Source organism: Rhinoraja longicauda, chromosome 16, assembly GCF_053455715.1.
Source record: "Rhinoraja longicauda isolate Sanriku21f chromosome 16, sRhiLon1.1, whole genome shotgun sequence".
Classification (NCBI taxonomy): Eukaryota; Metazoa; Chordata; class Chondrichthyes; order Rajiformes; family Arhynchobatidae; genus Rhinoraja; species Rhinoraja longicauda.
In genome coordinates this window covers 17,576,986-17,603,618 of record NC_135968.1, presented here as the reverse complement: position 1 = coordinate 17,603,618, position 26,633 = coordinate 17,576,986, and the positions used below count along the sequence as shown (strand labels likewise).

General features: G+C 46.7%; 2 protein-coding genes across 2 annotated transcripts; one reads left to right on the top strand and one right to left on the bottom strand.

The window, feature by feature from the left end:
- The first annotated feature begins 435 nt into the window (after positions 1-435).
- Positions 436-11,409, top strand: hoga1 (4-hydroxy-2-oxoglutarate aldolase 1). Its single transcript, XM_078413312.1, has 7 exons — positions 436-707; positions 3,196-3,324; positions 5,044-5,171; positions 6,706-6,840; positions 8,260-8,356; positions 9,346-9,479; positions 10,311-11,409. The coding sequence occupies exons 1-7, from the start codon at positions 497-499 to the stop codon at positions 10,458-10,460; spliced, it is 984 nt and encodes a 327-aa protein (XP_078269438.1). The 5' UTR covers positions 436-496; the 3' UTR covers positions 10,461-11,409.
- On the bottom strand, positions 11,172-26,633 carry morn4 (MORN repeat containing 4). The gene is made up of 5 exons (XM_078413313.1): positions 26,516-26,633; positions 22,445-22,519; positions 19,911-20,025; positions 17,901-18,010; positions 11,172-16,321 (listed from the first exon to the last, which is right to left on the bottom strand). Exons 2-5 carry the CDS (start codon positions 22,509-22,511, stop codon positions 16,173-16,175), a joined length of 441 nt encoding a protein of 146 aa, XP_078269439.1. The 5' UTR covers positions 22,512-22,519; positions 26,516-26,633; the 3' UTR covers positions 11,172-16,172.

Sequence of the window (26,633 nt, the reverse complement as noted above, 5' to 3'; positions counted from 1 at the left end):
GATCAGGGGGTATGGAGAGAAGGCAGGTACGGGAAACTGAGTTGGATGATCAGCCATGATCATATTGAATGGCGGTGCAGGCTCGAAGGGCCGAATGGCCTACTCCTGCACCTATTTTCTATGTTTCTATGTAATGCCGTTTCATTCTCCCTCTCCACATTGAATGAACGTGAAGCAATGAGAATAATATCCAGTCTGCAGCGGTGCTACTCCCCATGGCCACCGGGCGTCGCAGCTGAGCCGTCCCGAAGTTCCTTCGCGAAACTTTTTTAAATACTTTTAAAGTTATTTTTCTTTTTCTCGCGTGTGTGGTTAAAGAGTGTTTTTTTATTTTATTTTAAACTGCACGTGTGGCTTTTTTTTCTCTGAAATATAAACAACTCGCGAGAATAACCCGAGGGGGGGGGGGGGGGTTCTGGACTGGGGCAGTGACAAAGGTAGTGGAGGTTGTGCAAGAGAGACCAGACCAGACCAGACCAGGCGAGGGTCTGGGACCATGTTCTGGGGGAAACTTGTCCCATGGAAATGCTTGGGGCGGTGGGTGTCGGCGTCGGGCATGAAGGAGAGCAGGGCCATCAGCTCTGGCTGCAGACTGGACCTGACTGGGATTTACCCCCCTATTACCACCCCATTCAACCCGGGGGGCGAGGTGGATTATCAGAAACTGGAGAGCAACGTTCACAAGTGGAGCCAGGTCCCCTTTAGAGGTACCTTGTGTGCTTATTTTAGTGGCGCAGCCCGTGATCCTGACCACGGGTGCTGTCTGCACCGAGTTTGTACCTTCTCCCAGTGACCGCGTGGGTTTTCTACGGGTGCCCCGGTTTCCTCCCACACTCCAAAGACGTACAGGTATGTAGGTTAATTGGCTGGGTAAATGTAAAAAATTGTCCCTAGTGGGTGTAGGGTAGTGTTAATGTGCGGGGATCGCTGGGCGGCACGGACTTGGTGGGCCGAAAAGGCCTGTTTCGGGCTGTATATATATGATATGATATGATATGATATCCCAAAGACGTGCATGTTTGCAGGTTAATTGGCTTTGGTGGAATTGTCCCTCGCGTGTAGGATAGTGCTAGTGTACTATCTCTAGGGTGATCGATGGTCAGTGCACTCAATGGGCTGAAGTGCCTGTTTCGGTGCCGTTTTTCTAAAGTAAAATGTGATGATGGGATTAAAAGTACCATTAGCAAATTTGCAGATGATACAAAGCTGGGCGGTAGTGTGAACTGTGAGGAAGATACTATGAGGTTGCAGGGTGACTTAGACAGGTTGTGTGAGTGGGCGGGTGCATGGCAGATGCAGTTTAATGTGGATAAGTGTGAGGTTATCCACTTTGGTGGTAAGAATAAGAAGGCAGATTATTATCTGAATGGTGTCAAGTTAGGAAAAGGGGACGTACAACGAGGTTTGGGTGTCCTAGTGCATCAGTCACTGAAAGGAAGCATGCAGGTACAGCAGGCAGTGAAGAAAGCCAATGGAATATTGGCCTTCATAACAAGAGGAGTTGAGTATAGGAGCAAAGAGGTCCTTCTGCAGTTGTACAGGGCCCTAGTGAGACCGCAACTGGAGTACTGTGTGCAGTTTTGGTCTCCAAATTTGAGGAAGGATATTCTTGCTATTGAGGGCGTGCAGCGTAGGTTTACTAGGTTAATTCCCGGAATGGCGGGACTGTCATATGTTGAAAGACTGGAGCGACTAGGCTTGTATACACTGGAATTTAGAAGGATGAGAGGGGATCTTATTGAAACATATAAGATTATTAAGGGGTTGGACACGTTAGAGGCAGGAAACATGTTCCCAATGTTGGGGGAGACCAGAACCAGGGGCCACAGTTTAAGAATAAGGGGTAGACCATTTAGAATGGAGATGAGGAAATACTTTTTCAGTCAGAGAGTTGTAAATCTGTGGAATTCACTGCCTCAGAAGGCATTGGAGACCAATTCTCTGAATGCATTCTAGAGAGAGCTAAATAGGGCACTTCAGGATAGCGAAGTCAGGGGGTATGGGGAGAAGGCAGGAACGGGGTACTGATTGAGAATGATCAGCCATGATCACATTGAATGGTGGTGCTGGCTCGAAGGGCCGAATGGCCTCCTCCTGCACCTATTGTCTATTGACCCAACAATATAACCCGGTGTATCCAGATGAGGCGGACAGAGCTATAGCCAATGTGCCCGGCCAGAGAGGGCACCTGGACGCCCCTAATGCTTTCCTGTTACACATTAATGGGTTGTGGGTCAGGTCCTTGGCTTCGCTCTCTCTGTAAACATTTACACGCATATTGGACTGGACGACCCACCCTTTCCTGACATCTCTTGTAGTTACAGTGTCCTACCTACGGCACGGAAACAGGCCCTTCACCCCAACCCGTCCCTGCCGGCCAAGATTCTCCATAGAGGCTAGTCCCATTTTCCCCGCATTCCACCCCTAATCCCTTCAGGAAACTAGCAACTGCAGCAGCCAGCAAGTCTATTTCCATCCAACTCGCCGGTCTACCAAATGTAAAGGATTCCGTTTAAGTCCAGTGTGTGTAACTCAGGATAGACACAAAATGTTGGAGCAACTTAGCGGGACAGGCAGCATCTCAGGGGAGAAGGAATGGGCGACGTTTCAGATCGAGACCATTCTTCAGACTGTAACTCAGGACTGTACTCCACCTATGATCTAACCTGTGGGTTAACGGGTGAGATGGCCAAAACTTAAAGATTAGTTTACTTTCGAGATACAGAGTATAAACCATCTGCACCGACCATTGATCACCTAGGTCTATGACCCTGGTTTGGTCCTGACTTCGGGTGCAGGCTGTATGGAGTTTGTACGTTCTCCCTGTGACCGTGTAGGTTTACTCCGGGTGCTCTGGTTTCCTCCCACGCTCCAAAGACGTGCGGGTTTGCAGGTTGATTGGCTTTGATTAAAAATAAAATACATTTTCCCTAGTGTGTGTGTAATAGTGTTAGTGTGCGGGGATCGCTGGTTGGTGTGGACTCGTTGGCTGAAAGGCCTGTCTGTGTGCTGTATCTCCAAACTAAGTTGGCTTGCTTCCCACATTGGCTGCACTGCACACCTGCTTCCTTACAGGTGAAGTTCCCTGGCATATCCCACCGTCGGAGAGGCACCAACTGAACGCGAGTCCCCCCTCTCTCTCTCTCTCTCTCTCTCTCTCTCTCTCTCTCTCTCTCTCTCTCTCTCTGCCTGCAGGGCTGGTTGTGCAGGGCTCCAATGGGGAATTTGTCTACCTGAGTGACCAGGAGCGGGTCGAGGTTGTCCGCAGGGTGAGGCAGATGCTTCCTCAGGAGATGCTTCTGGTGGCCGGATCGGGATGTGAATGTGAGTAGAATCTGTGGATGAACAGTAGTGGGGAGGTGAACTGACAACGATCCCAACTGGGCCAGGGTCTGAGAGAGACAGGCCAGCTAATAGTTGTGATTGTCGTTCATTTATTAGCCAAGTATGTAAAAACATACAAGGAATTTGATTTGCCACACAGTCATACCAAAAAAGCAACAAGACACACAACTACATAAAAATTAACATTAGCATCCACCACAACGCACTGTGAGGGAAGACAACAATGTATTATCTTCCCTCCTTTTGTGTAAGTGCTCACCTCCTGCCCATAGTCGTACTACTCGCAAACAGGCCCTTCGGCCCAACTCATCCCTGCCAACCAAGATGCCCCATCCAAGCTACTCCCATTTGCCCATATCCCTCTAAACCTTTCCTACCCATGCACCTGACCAAATGTCTTAACTGTTGTTATACCTGCCTCAACTGGCTCCTCTGCCTCAACCACCTCCTCTGTCTCAACCGCCTCCTCCGCCTCAACTTTGGCCCAACTTGCCCAAGCCGACCGACATGCCCCATCTACACTAGTTCCACCTGCCTGCATTTGGCCCATATCCCCCTAAACCTGTCCTATCCATGTACCTGTCCAAATGTTTCTTAAACGTTGTGGTATTACCTGCCTCAACTACCTTCTCTGGCAGCACTTTCCATACACCCACCAGCCTCTGTGTAAAAGAGTTGCCCCTCATGTTCCTATTAATTTTTTTTCCCAATCACCCGTAAACCTATGTCCTCTGGTTCTTGATTCCCCTACCCTGGGTAAAAGACTCTGCATTCACCCTATCTATTCCTCTCCTGATTATATACATGTCTATAAGATTATCCCTGAGCCTCCTGCACTCCAAGGAATAAAGTCCTAGCCTGCCCAACCTCTCCCTTTAGTTCAGGCTACAGGGCCTGGCAACATTCTCGTTGATCTTCTCTGCAACCTTTCCAGCTTGACAATATTCTCCCGATAACATGGTGACCAAAACTGAAAGTACTCTAAATGTGGTCACACCAATGGTGTGTACAACTGTAAAAGTTGGTGGATAGACACAAAATGCTGGAGTAACTCAGCGGGTCAGGGAGCATCTCGGGGGAAAAGGAATAGGTGACCTTTCTGGTCGGAACCCTTCGTCAGACTGAACGAGAGGCCAGAACAGTACACAGCTTGTAACAGATCACCTCAGGAAGGGTGGAGTCCATAATGGCCCATTGCTGGCTGGGTCAGGGAGACAAGGATGCGAACAGTGGAATTAGAAGGATGACTAGGCTTGGGGATGGGGGGTGAGAGAGATGATGGGGGAAGGGGGGGGGTGAGGTTATGTCGAAAGGAATTGCAGATGCTGGTTTATACTGAAGAAAGACACAAAGTGCTGGAGTAACTCAATGGGTCAGGCAGCATCTCTGGAGAAGGGAAAATGGGTGACATTTCAGGTCAGGACCCTTCTGCAGACTCAATCTGAAGCACGGACTCGGTCTGAAGAAGTGTCCCAACCCGAAACGTCACGCGTCCTTTTTCTTCCGAGATGCTGCCTGACCCGCTGAGTTACTCCAGCACTTGGTATCTATCTTCGGGGTGGGGGGGAAGAGTTGTTAGGTTGAGCAAGTTGTTTCTGGTTCTTATTAGAGCTCTCTGAGAAAGAACTCTTGGCCTTTGTTGAAGAATATGAGCTTCCTGCCCCAGTTGAGGAACCACCTTGCTTCCTTTCCCTATAGCCACGGAGGCCACTGTGACGATGACACAGAGGATGGCGGATGCAGGCACGAGTGCTGTGCTGGTCATCACTCCGTGTTACTACAGGGGCCGCATGAACAGCGCTGCCTTCATCCACCACTACACGCGGGTAAGCACACGAGAGGCAAGGGGGTTTTATCGCCTTGTGTCCCAGGCAGAGCAATGACATTCTTTCCTGCAGCAACACAGTTTACCCTGTAAACAATGTAATAACTGACGCAGGAAGGAACTGCAGATGCTGGTTTACACCAAAGATTGACACAAAAGGCTGGAGTAACTCAGCGGGACAGGCAGCATCTCTGGAGAGAAGGAGTGGGTGGCGTTTCGGGTTCGAGACTCTTCCTCAGACTGAGAGTCAGGGGAGAGAGAAACTAGAGATATGGAAGGGCACGGTGGCGCAGCGGAAGAGTGCAGCGCCGGAGACTCAGTTTCGATCCTGACTACGGGCGCCATCTGTACGGAGTTTGAACGTTCTCCCCGTGACCTGCGTGGGTTTTCTCCGAGATCTTCGGTTTCCTCCCACACTCCAAAGACGTACAGGTTTGTAGGTTAATTGGCTGGGCAAATGTAAAAATTGTCCCTAGTGGGTGTAGGATAGTGTTAGTGTGCGGGGATCGCTGGGCGGCGCGGACCCAGTGGGCCGAAGGGCCTGTTTCTGCGCTGTATCTCTAAAAAAATCTAAAAAGAGAATTGGCGATGATCAAGAAATTTTACAATGGATCATTGATAGCTGAGGGGAAGGTGACAACGAGGCATATAAACAGTAAAATTATTCAGGACAGGAAAACTAGTTGGATATATATAATAATAATAGACAACAGACAATAGATGCAGGAGTAGGCCAATCGGCCTTACGAGCCAGCACCGCCATTCACTGTGATCATGGCTGATCATCCACAATCGGTACCCGGTTCCTGCCTTCTCCCCATATCCCTTGACTCCGCGATCTTTAAGAGCTCTATCTAACTCTCTCTTGAAAGCATCCAGAGAATTGGCCTCCACTGCCTTCTGAGGCAGAGAATTCCACAGATTCACAACTCTCTGAGTGTATAAATGATATGATATAATATATAAATACATCTAATAAACAAAATATGTGTGTATATTTGCATATATGTATGTGTGTATATATATATATACACACGTGTACATGTGTATGTATATATATATATATATATATATATATATGTGTGTGTGTGTGTGTGCATGTGAATATTTTATATACATATATATATACACATAAAAACAAACAATAATAGTGCAAATAGACAAAGCCAATGCCCCAAGTCTATATAGTTTGCAGCTTATTTGGGGGTTGAAGTGTTTAATGGTCTGATGACCGAAGGGAAGAAGCCGCTCCTGAACCTGGACTCTCAGTCCAGGCAGAGATGTATCTCAGTTCATTGCTGCTCTTGGGGCTTCCTACCCCAGCGGGTGGAGCCGCTGCCTCACAGCACCAGAGACCCAGGTTCGATCCTGTCCTCGGGTGTTGTCTGAGTTTGTGTGTGCGGAGTTTGCACGTGCTGCCTGTGACCACGTGGGTTTCCTCCAGTGTGCTCCGGTTTCCTCCCACATCCCAAAGACGTGCGGGTTTGTCGGTTAATTGAGCTCAATGGCTGGCGATTTTGTTTATTGAAATGTAGGTGGCGGATGCCTCGCCTGTGCCGATTGTGCTGTACAGTGTCCCAGGCAACACGGCTCTGGAGCTGCCAGTGGATGCCATCGTCACTCTGGCAGAACACCCAAACATCGTCGGCCTGAAGGACAGCGGGAAAGACGTAAGTGTCCACTGTCTCTCTGACCTTTAGCTATGAAGTTGACTCTTCACTCCTGGCCCAACCCTTGAGCCGACATTACTTTATTATTGTCACGTGTACCGAGCGAGGTACAGCGAAAAGCATTTTTGTTGTGTGCTATCTAGTCAGGAGATAGACTGTACATGGTAACAATCAAGTAGTCCACAGTGTACAGATACAGAGTAAAGGAAATAACATTTAGTGCAAGGTAAAATCCAATTGGAGATAGCCTGAGGGTCTCCAATGAGGTAGATGGGAGGTCAGGACCGCTCACGAGTTGTTGATAGGATGCTTCAGTTGCCTGGGAAGAAACTGTCCCTGAATCTGGAGGTCTGCATTTCAACACTTCTGTACCTCTTGCCTGATGGGAGAGGGGAGAAGAGGGAGTGACCGAGGTGAGACTGGCCCTTGATTATGCTGGCGGCTTTGCCGAAGCAGCGTGAAACTTGTAGATGCTGTATTTGATCCCACCTGTATTTCTATCTATTTGCGTAAAAGCTCGGTTCATACTCTCTTTTGCACTGTCTGTTGCACTTGTGTCTGGCATGATTTGTCCCGATTGCATGCAGAGCAAACCCATTTCACTAAAAAAAGACACAAAGTGCTGGAGTAACTCAGGCAGCATCTGTGGAAAACGTGGATAGCTGACGTTATGAGTTGGGACCCATCAATTCCCCCGTGCAGGGTCTGACCTGAAACATCACCTGTCCATGTTTTCCCAGAATTTTTGACAAAAAATGCTGGAGTAACTCAACGAGTCAGGCAGCATCTCTATAGGAAAGAAATAGGTGACGTTTCGAGTTGAGACCCATCTTCAGATCTGAAGAAGAGTTCCGACCCAAAACATCACCTATTCCTTTTCTCCACAGATGCTGCCTGATCCGCTGAGTTACCCCAGCACTTTGCGCTTTTTATTTTGTAAACCAGCATCTGCATTTCTTTACACCCACAAAGCTTTTCCACTGTATCTGGGTGCAGGTGAAGATGTCAATAGCAAGGCGATTGAAGAAGAGTCACGACCTGAAGTGAAGAAACACGGTGACATTTGGGTCGGGATTTAATAGGAACATGAGTGGCAACTTTTTTTTTTTACACAAAGGATGGTAGGTAGTCGAGGCAGTTACTATTATGACATTTAAAAACATTTAGACAGGCCCATGGATAGGATAGGTTTAGAAGGATATGGGGCAAACGCAGGCCGGTGGGACTAGTGTAGATGGGGCATGTTGGTTGGAGTGGGCAAGTTGGGCCTGTTTTTTACACTGTGTGACTCTATGGTTCCTGTAGATCCCTTCGATGGCAGGCAGGTCAGTAGTACCTGTGATGGGCAAGGCAAAGTCCACCACTCTCGGGCATTTGCTTTGTTCCTGTTCCCCTGTAAACTCTTACCCTTTCTTCAAGATTACAAGAATGGCACTGATTGTTCACAAAACTCGGAAGCAGGATTTCCAGTTGCTGGCTGGATCTGCTGGATATCTCCTCGCTGCTTACTCAATAGGTGAGTAGGGGAATGGGTAGATCAGAGGAGCAAAAAAAAAACTCGTGCCTGCTACAATATGGTTTATGTAAGAACCAGTCCACAAATTAAGGGCGGCACAGTGTAGCTGTAGCTGGAGAGTTGCTGCCTTACAACGTCAATAGACCCGGGTTTGATCCAGACTATGGGTGCTGTCTGTACGGAGTTTGTATGTTCTCCCTGTGACCGCGTGGGGTTTCTCCGGGTGCTCAGGTTTGCTCTCAATAGACAATAGACAATAGGTGCAGGAGTAGGCCATTCAGCCCTTCGAGCCAGCACCGCCATTCAATGCGATCATGGCTGATCACTCTCAATCATGCCTCTAATGTGTCCAATCCCCTAATTATCTTATATGTTTCAATAAGATCCCCCCTCATCCTTCTAAATTCCAGTGTATACAAGCCCACGCTTCAAAGTCGTACAGGTTTGTAGGTTAATTGGCTTCTGCAAATTGTCCCGAGTGTGTAGGATAGTGCTAGTGTACGGGATGATTGCTGGTCGGTGCAGCCTTGGTGAGCCGAAGAGCCTGTTTCCACTCTATCTCTAAAGTCAAAATCACATTTATTTCAAAAGTAATTAAATATGTAAGAATCCTAGGACCAATGTAATTTGTTCTCCATTTACAGTAGAGTGGCGCAGCGGTAGATTTGGTGCCTCACAGCGCCAGAAACCCGGGTTCGTGCCTGACCTCGGGTGCTGTCTGTGTGGAGTTTGCACGTTCTCCCTGTGACCGCGTGGGTTTCCTCTGGGCGCTCTGGTTTCCTCCCACATCCCAAAGATGTGCGGCTTTGTAGGTTATTTGGCCATCTGTAAATTGCCCCTAGTGAGTGGATGCGGCAGTGGGATAACATAGAACAAGTGTGAATGGGTGATCGATGATCGACGTGGGCTGAAGGGCCTGTTTTTTCCTGCTGTATCTTTCACTCAATCACTGATTTTCCTGCCGTTCTAACTTATTTTTATCGTTGCAGGTGCTGTGGGTGGGGTGTGCGCTTTGGCTAATGTTCTCGGACAGCCGCTGTGCAATCTGGAACAGCTTTGCCTGACTGGACAGTGGAAGGATGCTCAGGAACTTCAGTACAGGCTGATCGAGCCAAACGCAGCGGTTAGTACAGCTCACACCATCTATTCCAGTGTTCAGCCACATTCATGGCACAGTGGAGCAACTGCTGGCTCACAGCTCGAGACCCAGGTGCAATCCTGACCTCGGGTGCTGTCTGTGTGGAGTTTGCATGTTCTCCCTGTGACTGCGTGGGTCTCTTCCGGGTGCTCTGGTTTCCTCCCACACCCCAAAGATGTGCAGGTTTGTAGGTTAATTGGCCCTCTGTAAATTGTTCCTAGTGTGTTGGGAGTGGATGCAAGAGTGGGATAACATAGAACTAGTGTGAACAGGTGATCGATGGTCGGCGTGGAGTCTTTTGGAGCTTCTGTGATAACATAGAGGCAACACTCACCTGCGAGCACCTGGTACTCTAGCCCTGTCCTACACAAGGGACAATTTACCATTTTACCGAAGCCAATTAATCTACAAACCTGCACTTCTTTGGAGTGTGGGAGGAATCTAGAGGAAGTCCATGCAGACACAAGGAGAACGTACAAACCTTACAGACAGCACCCATAGTCAGGACTGAATCTGCGTCTCTGGTGCTGTCTGTATGGCAGCAACTCTACCGCTGTACCACCCCAAGGGCCTGTTTCCTTGCTGTACTTCTAAATTAAACTAAAAATAAACAAAAGACATCAAATATATATCCGAAGATAGGCACAAAATGCTGGAGTAACTCAGTGGGTCAGGCAGCATCTCTGGGGGAAAACAGGAATAGGTCGGGTTTTGGGTCGAAACCCTTCTTCAGACCCGATCATCAATCCAACAACTTCGGTTTACATTTCATCACCCGGGTCTAAGACGTGATCTAATAGAGATTATTTCCCACAGATTACACACAAGTTTGGCATCGCGGCCCTGAAGGAAGCGATGGAATGGTTTGGATATTACGGAGGCTCCTGCCGTACTCCGCTCTTACCCCTAACGGAAGAGGAGAGGAGGGAGTTACAGAATGACTTCACATCCAACGGCTGGCTGTAACCTTGCCCACCGACGCACTCTGCAATCTTGGGATTCACCAAGAATTATGCTTCCAGTTTACTTGAAAACATCAATTTACTAATTCCTTAATCAAGTACACTTCATCTCCCCTCAACTCCCTAAACCATTGCTCCTACCAACCCTATACTTTGTCTGCAAAGTGGAGAATTACCACATTGCAGTTAGTTTAATTGCTTATTATTTCCACCATCAAAATAAAACAGTACAGCGCAGGAACATTTAGGGCGGCACAGTCGCAGAGTTGCTGCCTCACAGCACCAGAGACTCGGGTTCGATCCTGACCACGGGTGCTGTCTGTACGGAGTTTGCACGTTCTCCCATGTGGGTTTTCACCTGGTGCTCCGGTTTCCTCCCGCACTCCAAAGACGTGCAGGTTTGTAGCTTAATTGACTTCGGTAAAATTATAAATTGTCCCTAGTGCGTAGGATGGTGCTAGTGTACGGGGTGATCGCTGGTCAGTGGTAATGTTATGCTTATTTGCAAGAATTCCTGAAGATTCAAACAAGTTAAATGGAGGAAGTGTACAGGGAGCTTTATTCCATTCTAACCCACTGATCGGTTGATGGCAAGAATGGGGAGCAAGTTCAGCGATAATCCCTTTAGTGGATTCATCCCATTGTAAACAATTTATATCAGCACCTCTGACTCGCTGAAGGATAGAGTTTGTACACAGAAAAGAGTGGCAAAAGATAGAAAAGTCATTAATAGAGCCCACATTTATTGCATTATTTGAACAAACCAGTTTGTAATCACAACAAATATTTAATCGCACTTGAAAAATAAGACTTTAATAAAAAGGCAGCCCATGTAAGAATGTGACATTAATACAATTCCAGGAGATTATTGTCCCTTATTCGTTAAATGTGCAAGAAAATACACAATTCTTCACCGATACTGAAGGCGTAAAAATAAATAGTCAAGTAATTGGAAAGCACCATGTTTCACCTTGACTGACATTCTGTATTAGCTTGATTAAGTTTGGTAGTCATGGTTAATGAGTTTCCCTGCCTGCTTTACATCACGCTGGAACACGGGACTGAAGCAGCACTTGCAAACATTAAAAGGAATCCAGCCCTTTTAGAACAATGGCTAAAAATTACAAATCAACCAGGTTAGTGTAGCTGTTATAGATTACAGCAGCAACGCAATTATACTTGTGGGGTTCCTCCAACTCAGAGAAAGACAAGGTGAAGAAAGGATAGGAAAGTTAAGGTGAAGAAAGGCCAAGATACCCAAATTAAATGAATGGTACAGAAATGAATGAAAATGGAGAGAGCAAGAATGTGTGTGAGAGAAAGTGAAAGAATGAGTGAAGAGGCAGAGATATACACACGCACACACACCCAATGAAAATGGAAAGAAAATTGAAGTCAGGTTAGTGGAGTGCAGTGATACAAGAGACAGGAAATGTTGATAACTTGTGCAAAACACAAAGTGCTGGAGTAACTCAGCAGGTCAGGCGGCATCTCTGGAGGACATGGATAGGCGATGTTTTGGTTCAGGGCCCTTCTTCCAGTTTTGATATCCTCAGTCTCGAAGAACAAGGGTCCTGACCTGGAACGTCACCTATCAATATCCTCCAGAGATGCTGCTTGATCCACTGAGTTACTCCAGCACTTTGTGCAATATTGGAACGTGGTGAGAGAGTCACAGGTAAATCTGGTAGAGAAAGGAAAAATGGATAAGGGGTTAAAAACTATATTACAAAGAAAACAGTATAGTAGGCAATCTCAGAACCCCCAAGACTGGACTAACTGAGGCCAGCAGATCAAATACAACAGATCTGCCAACCGGAATAGAAAGACATACAACAAATGTATGGACAGAATTCAAGTCTCATTCTGCCAGCAAGATTCGGATGGTGATCTGAGCTACCACCCACTGGCAATATTTTTCAATACATTAATATATCATTCATAGGACTACCATGAAGGAATCTTCCACCATTCTGATAGCCCCGTGATACAATGATAGTGGAGCTTTTGACCAAACACACCTATAAATCTCTGCTAATGAACAAACAACACACCCAGAGAAGAGGTGAAGAAATCCCAGTGTAGAATTTCAGGAACCCAAGGTCCGAAATGTCCCATTCCACCTCATCTACACTGCGTTCACATCCAAACAGATTGGGAGAAATGTTCCTATTCTAACACATTCAGCCACAGGTTTTACACTTCACTGCATCGAAAGGCAAAACAAAAAGGCACAAAAAACAGCAGCAGCAAAACAACATTACTTGAAATTAAGCACTTTGCAAATTTCAGACTTTATAAAATTCACAATTAAAAGAAGCCCGCTTCAAAAAGCTGCCACTGACTGGTTTACATTCGACAGAAGATGCTTTCCCAATTGTCTCTCATTATCACATACCCCACATCAATTGGTATTCCCACAGTTAAGGCATCAGACTCCCTTTTAAAATTAAGCCACCACCAAAATCTTCCCCCTCCCCCAAATCACACCCACTCCCAGACCGATCATATGGTTTAGGAGAAACAAGGAACTGCAGAAACAAAAATGCTGGAGTAAGTCAGCAGGTCAGGCAGCATCTGTGGGAAACGTGGATGGGTTGCATTTTGGGTTCGGACCCTTCTTCAGACTGATTGACAGGGGGGAGGGGCTTTCATTGCCCCCCCATCCACCCACCATGATCAGTCTGAAGAAGGGTCCTGACCCAAAGCATCACCTATGTTCTCCAGAAATGCTGCCTCACCTACTGAGTTACTCTAGCAATGTGTCTTTTTTTCCCCACACTCAAACGGAAGAGTATTTTTGTGATAGGAATGTCAAGTTATCTGGTAAACCAGCACCCAGAGGCCTGAGCTACTGGTCTGACGGCAATAGTTTGAATCCCACCACAGTAGCTGCTGAATATAACTACAAACGATTCAATCTGATAACAAAAGTCCCTGCAATGGAAGCCACAAGATTGTCGTGAAAATCAATCAGGTGGCTTCAGGAATGGAATTACCTTACCCGGACTGGCCCGAATTTAACCTAGACCCGCCCATTGTGTACGATCAAAATCCTCAGATTTCCTCAAGAAAATCCTCAAGAACTCCTCAGATCAAAAACACTTAAAATGCAAGTTAAATTTCAAAAATCATTCTCCACTTGGAACGTGGGAGTGTGAATGGCCTGGAGAGGGAAGGGGTAATGGTAGCGCAGGATTTATCAATGGTTCTTTATTGTCACATATGCACTACACAGAAATTCTTGCACCCATCTCCATATTTTGGTGCCATTTTTAAAAAAAGTTCTGACTGTTCACTCATACTTAAGGCGATGTCTCCTGGGTTCCTGTGGTGGGTGAATTCACACCGGGTCATAAGGTCATAAGTGATAGGAGCAGAATTATGCCATTCGGCCCATCAAGTCTACTCCTTGGAGAATAAACTAACAACACACTTCTCAGGGGAAGGGAGGGGGGTGGGGGGAATGCGATCTCAGTGTCCAGGTAAACTCCCAGTGAGATTCTGGTTTGTCAATACTGCATGTTTTAATGGAAATACTTCTCAGGTTTGCTCTAAAGCCAGCAGCTTCATGGGACTGCTCAAATACTGCAACATAATAAAACGCATACTCGCACGGAACACAGGCTAACCTTTGATTTTACACCGTGCTGGGTCGAGCTCTCAACCAATTTCAGCAAGTCGTACCAAACACTCATTTGGTTCTTGGCAAGCGTTCCAACACTGAGATAATACATGATAACCGGTGAATCAATTGACCCAAAGGGCAACATGATCTGACATTGAGGAGGGATGGCGGGCAGGTTGTTCTGGCTCCGACGTGGAGAGAAACTGATCTGTAACGGAGTCATAATGTCATGAGTGGTGTGATTGGAATCCTCACCCACTTCCCACCAGAGGTTTCAGAGTGGGACAGATAAGAAAGAGAGGAATGGACTGGATGCATTGGACTTCATGAATAACAATTCAAATATGGAGCGGTGGGGTGGGAGGGTTGGACATGAGAAATAAAGGCAATGCTGTCTGTTCAGCACATGTTGTGAGCCGACGGGCTTGTTTCTGTGCTGTACTGTTGTATGTTGTGTTAACCTAGGAAAGCAACACAAAGTGCTGGAGTAGCTCAGCGGGTCAGGCAGCATCTCTGGAGAAGATGGACAGGTGAGGTTTCTGGTCGGGACTCTTCGTCAGACTGACTGGATAGGAGGTCTAAAATGCGATGGGCCAAATGGGACGGGTCCTGTATGCCAACTTGGTCGAAGGACCCATTTTGGTGCTGTGTAGCTCTATAACTCTGAGGCCAAAGCTTCAGAAGGAGAGATTAATGAGTGAGATTGGACAAGATATATTTGGTAGTTGGCAACTCTGAGACATACTTCCTACCAAGCCCAGGACTTTGTTCTACATTTCTTATTGCGAGGGTTATCTGGTTTGGTACTTGAGAAGCCACACACTGGAAAGATCTGCCCTAGTGTCGCTGTCTAATGGATAAATCTTAAATAAAAACTAAGCTGCAAGCACCAATCTTTTACTGGATCAATGCAGGTCGAGAATCCCGTCATGTTGAGGTGTACAAAATACTGCAAGGCCTTGATAGAGTGGGCCGCTCAACAAAAGAGGTATAGTGTTCTGCAAGTTGGCAGAAAGAATCTGGGGAGACATTGTTTTCCTCCTCTCCTTTCTAAAAGTACAGGACGTACCTTTAGAAAAGGAGATGAGGAAGAATTTATTTCGTCAGAGGGTGGTGAATCTGTGGAATTCATTGCCACAGATAGCGGTGGAGGCCAAGTCATTGGGGTATTTTTAAAGTGGAGATTGACAGGTTCTTGTTTAATGAGGGTGTCAAAGGTTACAGGGAGAAGAATGGGGTTGAGAAGGAAAAATAGATAAGCCATGATTCAATGGCAGAGTAGACTCGAAGGGCCGAATGGGTTAATTCTGCTCCTATGACTTATGGACATTCTCCCACGATGTTTTGTATGGATTTAAGAGCAGGTCAAAGGCCAAGAATCCTGGTGTCAGTAACCACCTCCCCAATGCCTGACCACTATCTCCAAGGATCAAGTCAGGTGTGTTGCCATGCAAGGTTTGAACATCGCCAGTTCAGAGGGCAGCACAGTAGAGGGCGCAGCAGGTGGAGTTGCTGCCTTATAGCACCAGAGACCGGGTTAAAGTACTGACCTCGAGTGCTGTCTGTGTGGAGTTTACACGTTCTCCCTTTGACTACGTGGGTTTTCTCCAGCTTCCTCCCACATCCCAAGACATATGGGTCTGTAGGTTAAATGGCCTCTGTAAATTGCCCTTAGTGTGTAGGGAGTGGATGCGAAAGTGGGATAACATAGAACTAGTGTGAATGAGTTGGTATGGACTTGGTAGGCCTCAGGGCCCGTTTCCATGCTGTATCTGCATCTCTAAATTACAGACCTTCTGACAAATGAAGGTGTGGTCTTAATTTGGCACCTCAAGGTTAGTGAGCCTATCAAATGCAAAGACTGTCCTACCTGCCCCCAGCTGCGGGCAGTCTTGAGTTGGCTGCACAATTCCAACCAGAGTTGGTAGGACTGATAGAGAATGAAGAAAAGAGGGGGGGGGGGGGGGGGGGAAAGCACAGCATCACCACAAGATTGAATTCAACAATTCGCAGCTCAAACCCAGCCTTGCTGGTTTCTTCCACAGACACGGCAAGCATAAAAGATGGATGCTTCATGTGGGGAGGCAGCTAAAGGGAGAGGCCCCGTGCGGTCTTCGCACTTGCCTGCGCTCTCTGAATCACAGCTTGACACTTTTCCCGCTTGGACAGCCTGTTGTTCTCAAAGATGCCCTCATTCCTGGGGTGACCGTGAGACCCATCAGGAAACATCAGCAGCCCTGGGAGAAAGAAAAACACCCGACTTAAGTCCAGTGACACACAGCTTCAAGGATTAAGGTACAACAATGGAGAAAGAAGGACACAAAGTGCTGGAGTAACTCAGCGGGTCAGGCAGCATCTCTGGAGAGAAGGAATGGGTGATGTTTCAGGACTGAAAGAATGGGTGACATTCCAGTCTGAAGAAGGGTCTCAACCCGAAATGTCACCTATCCATGTTCTCCATAGATGCTGCCTGTCCTGCTGAGCTACTCCAGTCATAACTCAGTATCTGCAGTTCCTCGTTTCTATACTATTCTCATTTACTTATTTTCGTGTTAGTAAGCCAGACTTCTACCCTCAATGTTATTTCTTTCATCACGAGCTTTGCTGGAGAGAGAATTGCACCTTTGTCATCTTTAAAAAGAATTGGAGACCCTCGGACTATCTTTAATCGGACTTTATCTTGCACAAAACGTTATTCACGTTATTCCCTTTATCCTGTATTTGTACTCTGTGGACGGCTCGATTGTAATCATGTATTGTCTTTTCGCTGACTGGTTAGCACTCAACAAAAGCTTTTCACTGTACCTCGGAACACGCGACAATAAATTGAACTAACTAACTAAAAAAGGTGGGGAGTGACTTCTCGACAGACTGACTTACACCATTATTCTAACCTCCATCTGTTCACTCTTTTTCTGGTTCTCAAGGACCCAAGATCATAAGAACGTAGGAAATTATCCCTTATAGCTTGCCCCACCAATCAGTACGATCCTGTCTGCTAGGGTCTTGGTTTGAAGGGGTCACCAGGAAACACATTGAGAAAAAGCCCAACCAACATGAAGTCTCATTCCTTCCAAATCCATTTCTAGCTGAGCTTAGAGGGTGGGTTGAATAATTTTATTTTGCACAACAACTAATAGAGCTCTCAAGGATAGTGGAGTCAGAGGATATGGGGAGAAGGCAGGAACTGGGTACTGATTGAGAATGATCAGCCATGATCACATTGAATGGCAGTGCTGGCTCGAAGGGCCGAATGGCCTACTCCTGCACCTATTGTCTATATTAGAGACAAGGAACTGCAGATGATGGTTTACAAAAAAAAGGCACAAAGTGCCTGAGTAACTCAGCGGGTCAGACAGCATCCCTGGAGAACATGGATATGTGACCGCTTCAGGTCACGACCCTTCTTCAAACTTCCCGAAATGTCACCTATCCATGTTCTCCAGGGATGTTGCCTGACCCATTGAGTTACTCCAACTATCAAACCAAGCTTATTACCTCCCCTGCCCCACCCACAAACCACCAAGGACTACTCCACTGCACCGCCACTGCTACACTCCTGAAGGTCAAAAGACAACACCACAATTTTTTAAGAAAGTTCAATTGTTAAATCACAATATACCACAAGAATTAACAAAAAATAAGCTCCAATGGCAACAGGCAGAATTGGATGGGTTTGTGTCAGCACCAAGTCAGAAGCCAGTTTGGGCTGGGAGATCATGTTCTTCGACAGGTTTAGCCAAGTGAGGCTAGTCTGACTCTCAGTGAATTTTTTTATTAATGTACCCAGGATCTTGCAGGTAGATCACTCCTTACCATATCCTTCTACGCGTCCATTTTTGAACTCTCCTTCAAACTTCATGCCGTCGCATCGATTGAAGACCCCGACTCCTTGAAACTTCCCCTGGACAAACTCCCCCTCGTACCTGAAGGCAGATGTAGGCCACAACAGTTGTAGTGTGCAAGGTGGAGGAGAGCAGTTGGACGGTCAAGTGGTAGACACAAAATGCTGGAGTAACTCAGCGGGTCAGTCTGCATCTCTGGTGAGAAGGAATGGGTGACGTTTCGGTCGAGACATTTCAGCCTGAAGAAAGGTCTCAACCTGAAACGTCACCCATTCCTTCTCTCCAGAGATGCAGCCTGACCCGCTGAGTTACACCAGCATTTTGTGTCTACCTTCGATTTAAACCAGCATCTGCAGTTCTTTCCTACATTGTTGGACGGTCAGTTAGCTTTGCTTTAATTAACCATTGTCCCCTCATCCTGTTCCCCTCCCACCAACCATCACCCAATCCATAGAGATTACAGCACAGAAGGAACATTTTTATAGTGGAGATTGACAGGTACTTGATTAGTTTAGTTTAATATATACAGCCCAGAAATAGGCCCTTCGGCCCACCGAGTCCACACCGACCAGTGATCCCTGCACATTAACAGTACCTTACCTACACACACTAGGAACATTTTACACTTATACCAAGCCATTAACCTACAAACCTGTATGTCTTTGGAGTGTGGGAGGAAACGGAAGATCTCAGAAAAAACTCACACGGTCAAGGGGAGAACATACAAACTTCATACAGACAGCACCCGTCGTCAGGATCGAACCTGGGACTTTGGCGATGCAAGCGCTGTAAGGCAGCAACTCTCCTGCTGTGAAGCCGTGACGCCCTCGAGTAAGGGTGTCAATGGTTAAGGGGAGAAGCCAGGAGAAAGGGCTTGAAAGGGAAATTCAGATCAGCCATGATTGAAAGGTGAAGTAGACTTGATGGGCCGAATGCCATAATTCTGTCCCTACGACTTATGAAAACCCATTTAACACAAAAGGTCCAAGCTGCTGTTTATACTCAAATAGTAGTCGCGTCATCGGATGGCACGCGCACGCAGACATTGACACATTGCTATGACGGAACTTGCTGTATTTATGTTAGCTCCTGTGTTTATTGATGTACAACAGCAACCAAGCTTCAGAAAGTAACACATTGGCTTTGAAAAGTCATTTTAAAAGGCAAGGCACTCCGTTTGTTTCTGTTAAGTCAAGTCAAGTCAGGTTTATTTGTCACATACACATACATGATGTGCAGTAAAATGAAAGTGGCAATGCCTGCGGATTGTGCAAAAAAAATTACAATTCAGCAAGCAGAAGGCTTTGCACAAGTGGAGGATGTTGCCAGGACTCAAGGGTCTGAACTATATGGAGAGGTTGGGAAAGCTAGGACGTTATTCCTTGGAGCGCAGGAGGCTGAGGGGTGCTCTTGAAACGGTGTATAAAATCATGAGAGGAATAGATCAGGTGAAAGCAGAGTCTTTCACCCAGGGGAATCAAGAACCAGTTTATGAGAGGGTAAAGATTTAATAGGAAGCTGGGGGGCAAATTTTTCAACTCAGAGGGTGGTGGGTATATGGAACGAGCTGCCAGAGGAGCCAGGTACAACAGCAGCATTTTAAAACAGGTACATGATAGGAAAGGTTTAGTGTCACATGTACCAAGGTACAGTGAAAAGCTTTTGTTGTGTGCTAACCAGTCAGTGGAAAGACAATACAGGATTACAATCAAGCCATCCATAGTGTACAGATACATGATAATGGGAATAATGTTTAGTGCAATATGAAGTCCAGGTGGGACTAGCATAGATGGGGTTTCTTGGTTGGCATGAGCAAGTTGGGCCGAAGGGCCTGTTTCCATGCTGTATGACTATGACTCTACTGCATTGGCTTTGGTACATCTTACAATGGCGGTGTGAAGTGCAGGTTATCCCTTTTGTTTCTATCAGAAGTCAGCAATCAAGTGTGCGAGGGAGCAGGATTGGCAGCAAGTGGACATACCTCGAGCCGTCCGAGAAGGCCAGTGTCCCGCGGCCACTGAACAGGCCATTTTCAAACTGACCCACGTAGCTGCTGCCGTCTGCAAACCTCAGCTGTCCCATCCCCTGTCGTCGACCTGGAGCAACGGAGAGAAAAGACAAAAGTCACAGTCAGGATGACTTCTCAGTAAGAACGCCAGGCTGCGAATCACTGTGCGGGACATCTGTAACAACCGAGGAACTTCCGACACAGCGGCGCAACTAGTAGAGTCACTGCCTCGCAGCACCAGAGACCCAGGTTGGATCCTGACCTCAGCTGCGTGCAGAGTTTGCATGTTCTCTCTGCGACCGCGTGGATATCCTTCCACACTCCAAAGGCATGCAGAGTTTGCATGTTCTCCCTGTGCTCCGTTTTCATAAGATAACAAGACATAGGAGCAGAATTAGGCCATTCGGCCCATCAAGTCTGCTCCGCCATTCGATCATGGACGATTTATTTTTCCCTCTCAACCCCATTCTCCTGCCTTCTCCCCACAACCTTTGACACCCTTAGTAAACAAGGTTTCCCCCTACGTCCCAAAGATATGCAGCTTTGTAGGTGAATTGCCCTCTGTAAACTACCCGTAGTGTGTAGGGAGTTGATGACAAAGTGGGGTATTATAGAACGGGTGATCGATGGTCGATGTGAACTCGATGGGCCGAAGGGCCTTTTCCACGCTGTATCTCTAAAATAAATTAAGTTGAGAAGGTGGAGATAATAAAACCATGGGATTAGTGTCAAATTGGTGTAAATGGATGGGTGGTGGTCAGTGGCCTGTTTTTTGTGATGTAGGGGGGCACAGTAGTCCAACGGTAGAGTTGCTGCCTTACAGTGCCAGAGACCCGGGTTCCATCCTGACTACTGGTGCTCATCTGTACGGAGTTCTTCCTGTGACTTGTGTGGGTTTGCCCCGGGAGCTCCGGTTTCCTCCCACACTCCAAAGACAGACAGGTTTGTAGGTCAATTGGCTTGGTTAAATTGTAAATTGTCCCTGATGTGTGTGGGATAGTTAATGTGCGGGGATTGTTGGTCGGTGCGGACTCGGTGGGCCAAAGGGCCTGTTTCCTCGCTGTTGCTGCACTGTATCTCTCTGTGCCTCCTTGCCTGCTGAGAGTCTAATATTCACGTGGGTGCTGCACTGGGAGAGCGAGTCAAGATTTTGTGCTCATCCGTCTGGAATGGGACTTTGTGTTCTGACTCAGCAGAGAGAGTGGAACTGCTGAGTCACTGACGGGATACAATAGATAGGAACCGGAACTCGAGGGTGCAAAGTATAATCGATGTTATGTAATACTAGTTGATGCAATAACTGGCATGCCTGAGTGGGCAACCTTTTGAATAGCCTTGTGGAAGAGGTATTGATTACTGGAACAGGGAGAGATGACAACATTTAAAAGACATTTGGACAGGATAGGAAAGGTTTAGAAGGATGTGGGCCAAAAGCGGGCAGGTGAGACTAGTGTAGATGGGGCATCATGGTCTACATGGGCAAGTTGGGCCGAAGGGCCTGTTTCCGTGCTGTATGACCTTAGGACTGAGATGATGGGGACTCCACTTTCTCATCCACTCCCTGCACATGCGGGATAATTTACAGAGGGAAAATTAACCTAGAAAGCCACACATCTTTGAGATATGGGAGGAAACAGGAGCTCCCGGAGCAAACCCACGAGGTCACAGGGAGAATGTGCAAACTTCACGTATATAGCCACCATGATCAGGATCAAACCTGGGTATCTGGCACTTATGAATTGTCCTTAGACTTTAGAGATACAGCTCGGAAACAGGCCCTTTGGCCTACCGAGTTCACACCGACCAGCGATCACCAGCACACTACAATACAATACAATATACAATACAATACAATATATCTTTATTGTCATTGTACAATAAGATTGAGAATGCGCCTTCCATACGATGCAATAAATTAATTAGCTAATCGGTATAAATTTACACAACCCAGCAAAACATAATTAGAAACAGTTTTAAGACAGTATAAAGTTCAAGTAGGTCTGTGCCGGTTCACTGTGTGATGTGACCATCCGGCTCAGCAGGACCGGTTCATAGCAGCCATGGCCCTGGGGATGAAGCTGTTCCCGAGTCTGGAGGTGCGGGCGTACACTAACACTATCCTAAACATTCGTGTCAATTTAAAATGTAACCAAAGCCAATTAACCTACAAACCTGTACGTCTTCGGAGCGTGTGAGAAAACTGAAGCAACCAGAGAAAATGCAGGTGGTCACAGGGAGAACGTACCAACTCCACAGACAGCACATGTAGTCAGTATCAAACCGGGTCTCCGGCGCTGTGAGGCAGCAACTTTACCGCTGCGCCACCCGAGTGTCAGGATAGAATGAGTGTACTGGGTGACGGTTGGACAGTGTGGACTCGGTGGGCTGAAGGGCCCATTTCCACCCTGTATCTCTAAATTGACCAGGTAGTTCAATTGAATGAGACACGCCACCCGAGACACCCTTTGCGAGCCGCAGAGGAACAAAGTGTAGAGAGAATGACTTACCTTCCTTCCACTCGCCATGATACTCCTCACCGCTGGAATAGGTGAAGCTTCCTTTGATCAGCGTCATGCTCTGAACTAAATTAAAACACAACACAGTTGTTCCAGCGAGTAACTGAGCCCAAGTTTCACATTTGATCTGGGAGCTTCAAACCCGGTGGTATGAACGTCAAATTCTCTAATTATAGGTAACTTCTGTAAACACTCCTCATCCCTTGTTCTCGCTCCTCTTCCTCCACAAAAAGTCAGTTAATAGTTCCATAGTTCCCACTTAGGATCACACCATCCCTAGCCAACAATTGGCCTGTCTGGGAACCTCCCTGCCTGAAGTGTATAGGAAGGAACTGCAGATGCTGGTTTAAACCAAAGATAGAGAGAGGAGGAGAACTTCTTCAAAGTAGACATACCTTGAGGAGATTTCACAGCCGAGCAGACGAAATGTGTAAGAAGGAACTGCAGATGCTGGGGGTTTTTCGGACAGAGGAGGAGAACTTCTTCAAAGTAGACATACCTCGAGGAGATTTTGACAGTCCTTTCAGGATAGACAGAGGTTCATTTGCACCTCCTCCAACTTCATCTACTGTATCCGTTGTTCAAGATGTGGACTCTTATACATCGGCGAGACCAAATGCAGACCGCGGAATACCTTCGCTCAGCCCACGTGAACCAACCTGATCTCCCGGTTGCTGAACACTTTAATTCTCCTTCCCATTCCAACACAGACCTTTCTGTCCTTGGTCTCCTCCATTGTCAGAGTGAGGCTAAATGCAAATTGGAGGAACAGCATCTAATATTTCACTTGGGCAGCTTACAGCCCAGTGGTATGAACATCGATTTCTCTCACTTCAGGTAGCCCTGGTATCCCTTCTCTCTCTCTCTATCCCTCCCCCACCCAATTTACACTAGCTTCTCATTTTCACCCTACAAACAGCTAACAATGGCCTGTTTCCTTTATCATTGTTACTTTTTTGCATATCTTTCATTCATTGTTCTTTATCTCTCCATATCACCGTCTATATATCTTGTTTCCCTTATCCCTAAACAGTCTGAAGAAGGGTCTCAACCCAAAACGTCACCCATTCCTTCTCTCCAGAGATGCTACCTGTCCCACTGAGTTACTCCAGCTTTTTGTGTCTATCTTCCCTACCTGAAGTCATTTGTTGCCGGCCCGAATTGTCCTGGTCTTTTCGTGCTTCCAGTTCACCCCACCTACAATTGGTCTGAAGAAGGAAACCAACCCGAAACATCGCCTATCCATGTTCACCAGAGATGCTGCCTGACCCACTGAGTTCCTCCAGCACTTTGTCTCTATCTTTGGTATTAATCAGCATTGCAGTTCCTTGTTAGAGTGGATGTGGAGAGGATGTTTCCACTAGTGGGAGAATCTAGGACCAGAGTTCATAGCCTCAGAATTAAAGGACGTTCCTTTAGGAAGATAAGGAGGAATTTCTTTGGTCAAGAAGGTGATAAATCTGTAAAATTCATTGGCACAGAAGGCTGTGGAGGCCAAGTCAATGGATATGTTTAAGGCAGAGATTGACAGATTCTTGATTAGTATGGGTGTCAGGGGTTATCGGTATAAGACAGGGGAATGGGGTTAAGAGGGAAAGATAGATCAGCCATGGTTGAATGGTGGAGTAGACTTGATGGGCCGAATGGCCTAATTCTGTTCCTATCACTTATGAACTTATTACACGTTCACATTCGGTCGTTGGTTACTTCTGCCCCGGTGGAATCATTGGAGTTTATAATTCAAGAAACTATTGAGCTCGTACCAAGATAAGAGTCGATCAGTGATAGTGGTGCCACATTATTGCAGATCAGTATGTTTAGGTTAATTATTATCATGTGTACCCAGGTAGAGTGAAGAGCTTTGTTTTGCATGCTGACCAAACAGATTTGATATATACTATATATAAATCAAGTCAAACTCAAGTTCAATAGATTGACCTGCTGAGATACTCCAGCTCTTTGTCCTTTTGTGACTCATCAGCTTCAACGCACCAGGTCTGTTGAGTTCTTTTTAACCCAAGCCTACATTCTCAAAGTATCACTGTGGGGTTCCATATAAACTCTTGATTACAACCTGACCAGGGTAGGTTACATACAGAAAGTTAGCAATATGAATAGTCAGCTGTGCAAGGCAGAACCTTAGACTTTAGAGATACAGCATGGAAACAGGCCCTTCGGCCCAATGAGTCCGCACCGACCAGCATTCACTGTACACTAGGACTATCCTACACACTAGGGTCACGTTTTATAATTTTACCGAAGCCAATTAACCTACAAACCTCTACGTCTTTGGAGTGTGGGAGGAAACCGGAGAACCCACAGAAAACCCACGTGGTCACAGGGTGAATGTACAAAGTCCCTCCAGTCAGGATCGAGCCCTGGTCTCTGGCGCTATCTAGGCAGCATCTCTACCTCTGAGCCACTGTGCCGCCCCAAAAAGAAAAAGAACCAAAAATATAAAGACACAAACAAGGCCACAGTTAGCAATGGATGTTCCAATGGGATAGAGTAACGACTCTTACAATGGGACAGGGGAGTGAGAGCACGTGGTTTAAATAGAGAATTTAGATCTGTTCAAGAACCTCACTGGGCATCATTGGATATTACAGAATTTGAGAGATAAAATGAAATTAACTAATGCAGTTCCATCAATTAGTCACTCGAGGGAGCTTTTATCTGCAACACTGAGTAAAAGGCGCTCAGAAACAATTGCTCATGGTGCACCTTATGTCCCTGAGACACATAAAATGCCACACCCTTGCCACAGCAAATGCCCTGAAACATCAAAGAAAATAGAACAATTTAGTTTAGAGATACAGCATGGAAACAGGCCCTTTAGCCCACCAAGTCCGTGCCAACCAGCAATCTCTGTACTCCTGGTCTATCCTACACACTAGGGGCAATTAACAAAAGCTGATTAACCTACAAACCTGCACGCCATTAGAATGTGGGAGGAAACCAGAGCGTCTGGAGAAAATCCATGCAGTCACAGGGAGACCATACAGACAGGATTCTGGATCGTAGCCAGGATTGAACCCGGGTCTCTGGTGAGGTAGCAACTCTATTGCAGCGTCACTGTGTCGCCACAGAGTTAGTAGTCAAAACACATCATAAGATTTGCAAGGAATTTGTCAGGACTCAAGGGCCTGAGCTATAGGGAGAGATTGGGCAAGCTAGGGCTTTATTCGTTGAAGTACAGGAGGCTGAGGGGTGATCCAATAGAGGTGAATAAAATCATGAAAGTAATAGTTTGGGTAAATGCAGTTTTTTTCCCCAGGGTAGGGGAATTACGATCCAGAGGACATGGGTTTAAGGCGAGTGGGAAGAGATTTAATAGGAACCCGAGGGGCAACGCATTCTCTCTAGAGGGTGATGGGTAGATGGAACAAACTGCCAGAGGAGGTACAAACAAGGAAATGCAGATGTTAGTTTACAAAAGAAGACAAAGTGCTGGAGTTATTCAGCAGGTCAGGTGGCATCCCTGGAGAACATGGATAGGTAACGTTTGCTTCAGGACGCTTCAGGCTGATTGTTGTGTGGGGGGGGGGGGGGGGAGAAAGCTGGAAGAGAGAAGGGATAAGACAAAGCATGGCAGGCAATAGGTGAACACAGGCAATAGGTAGTTTTGATAGGCAGATGGAATATAGGCAGAAGGGGAGGGGGAGGATAAGTACAAGTCCAGATGTGGCATAGGGGAGAGAAATAGGGGGCAAGGAATTGGAACTAGTAGAGGCATCTTGGTCGGCATGGACGAGTCGGGCCGAAGGGCCCGTTTCTGTGCGGTACGACTCTCTAATCATGAAGGAAGGCAGGCAGACCCTCCGGTTTAACATCTCATTCGAAACAATAGCCAAGCAGCAAGGCCCTTTATAAAAAGGATGCATGCACAAGATTAATGAGCACATCAGTCTTTTCCCAGCTGGACCTGACAAGGTGAGCACACCTTCAATGGCTTTCCCCCCCTCCCCCCCCCCCCCCCCACTGACATTTTAAATGTAGACAATAAAAAATTTAAGATGCAAAAGCGGAGTACCTGGGTTTTATTCCTAGGTGCATACTCACCTTGATGCGCTGCTCAGCCTGTGTTTGCTCTAAGTCGCCAGCCTTAAATCGAGGAATTTTCAGCTCCCAGGCCCTGCCTGAGTCAGACATGTCCTCTTCCCAGGCAGCGCACCCCCCC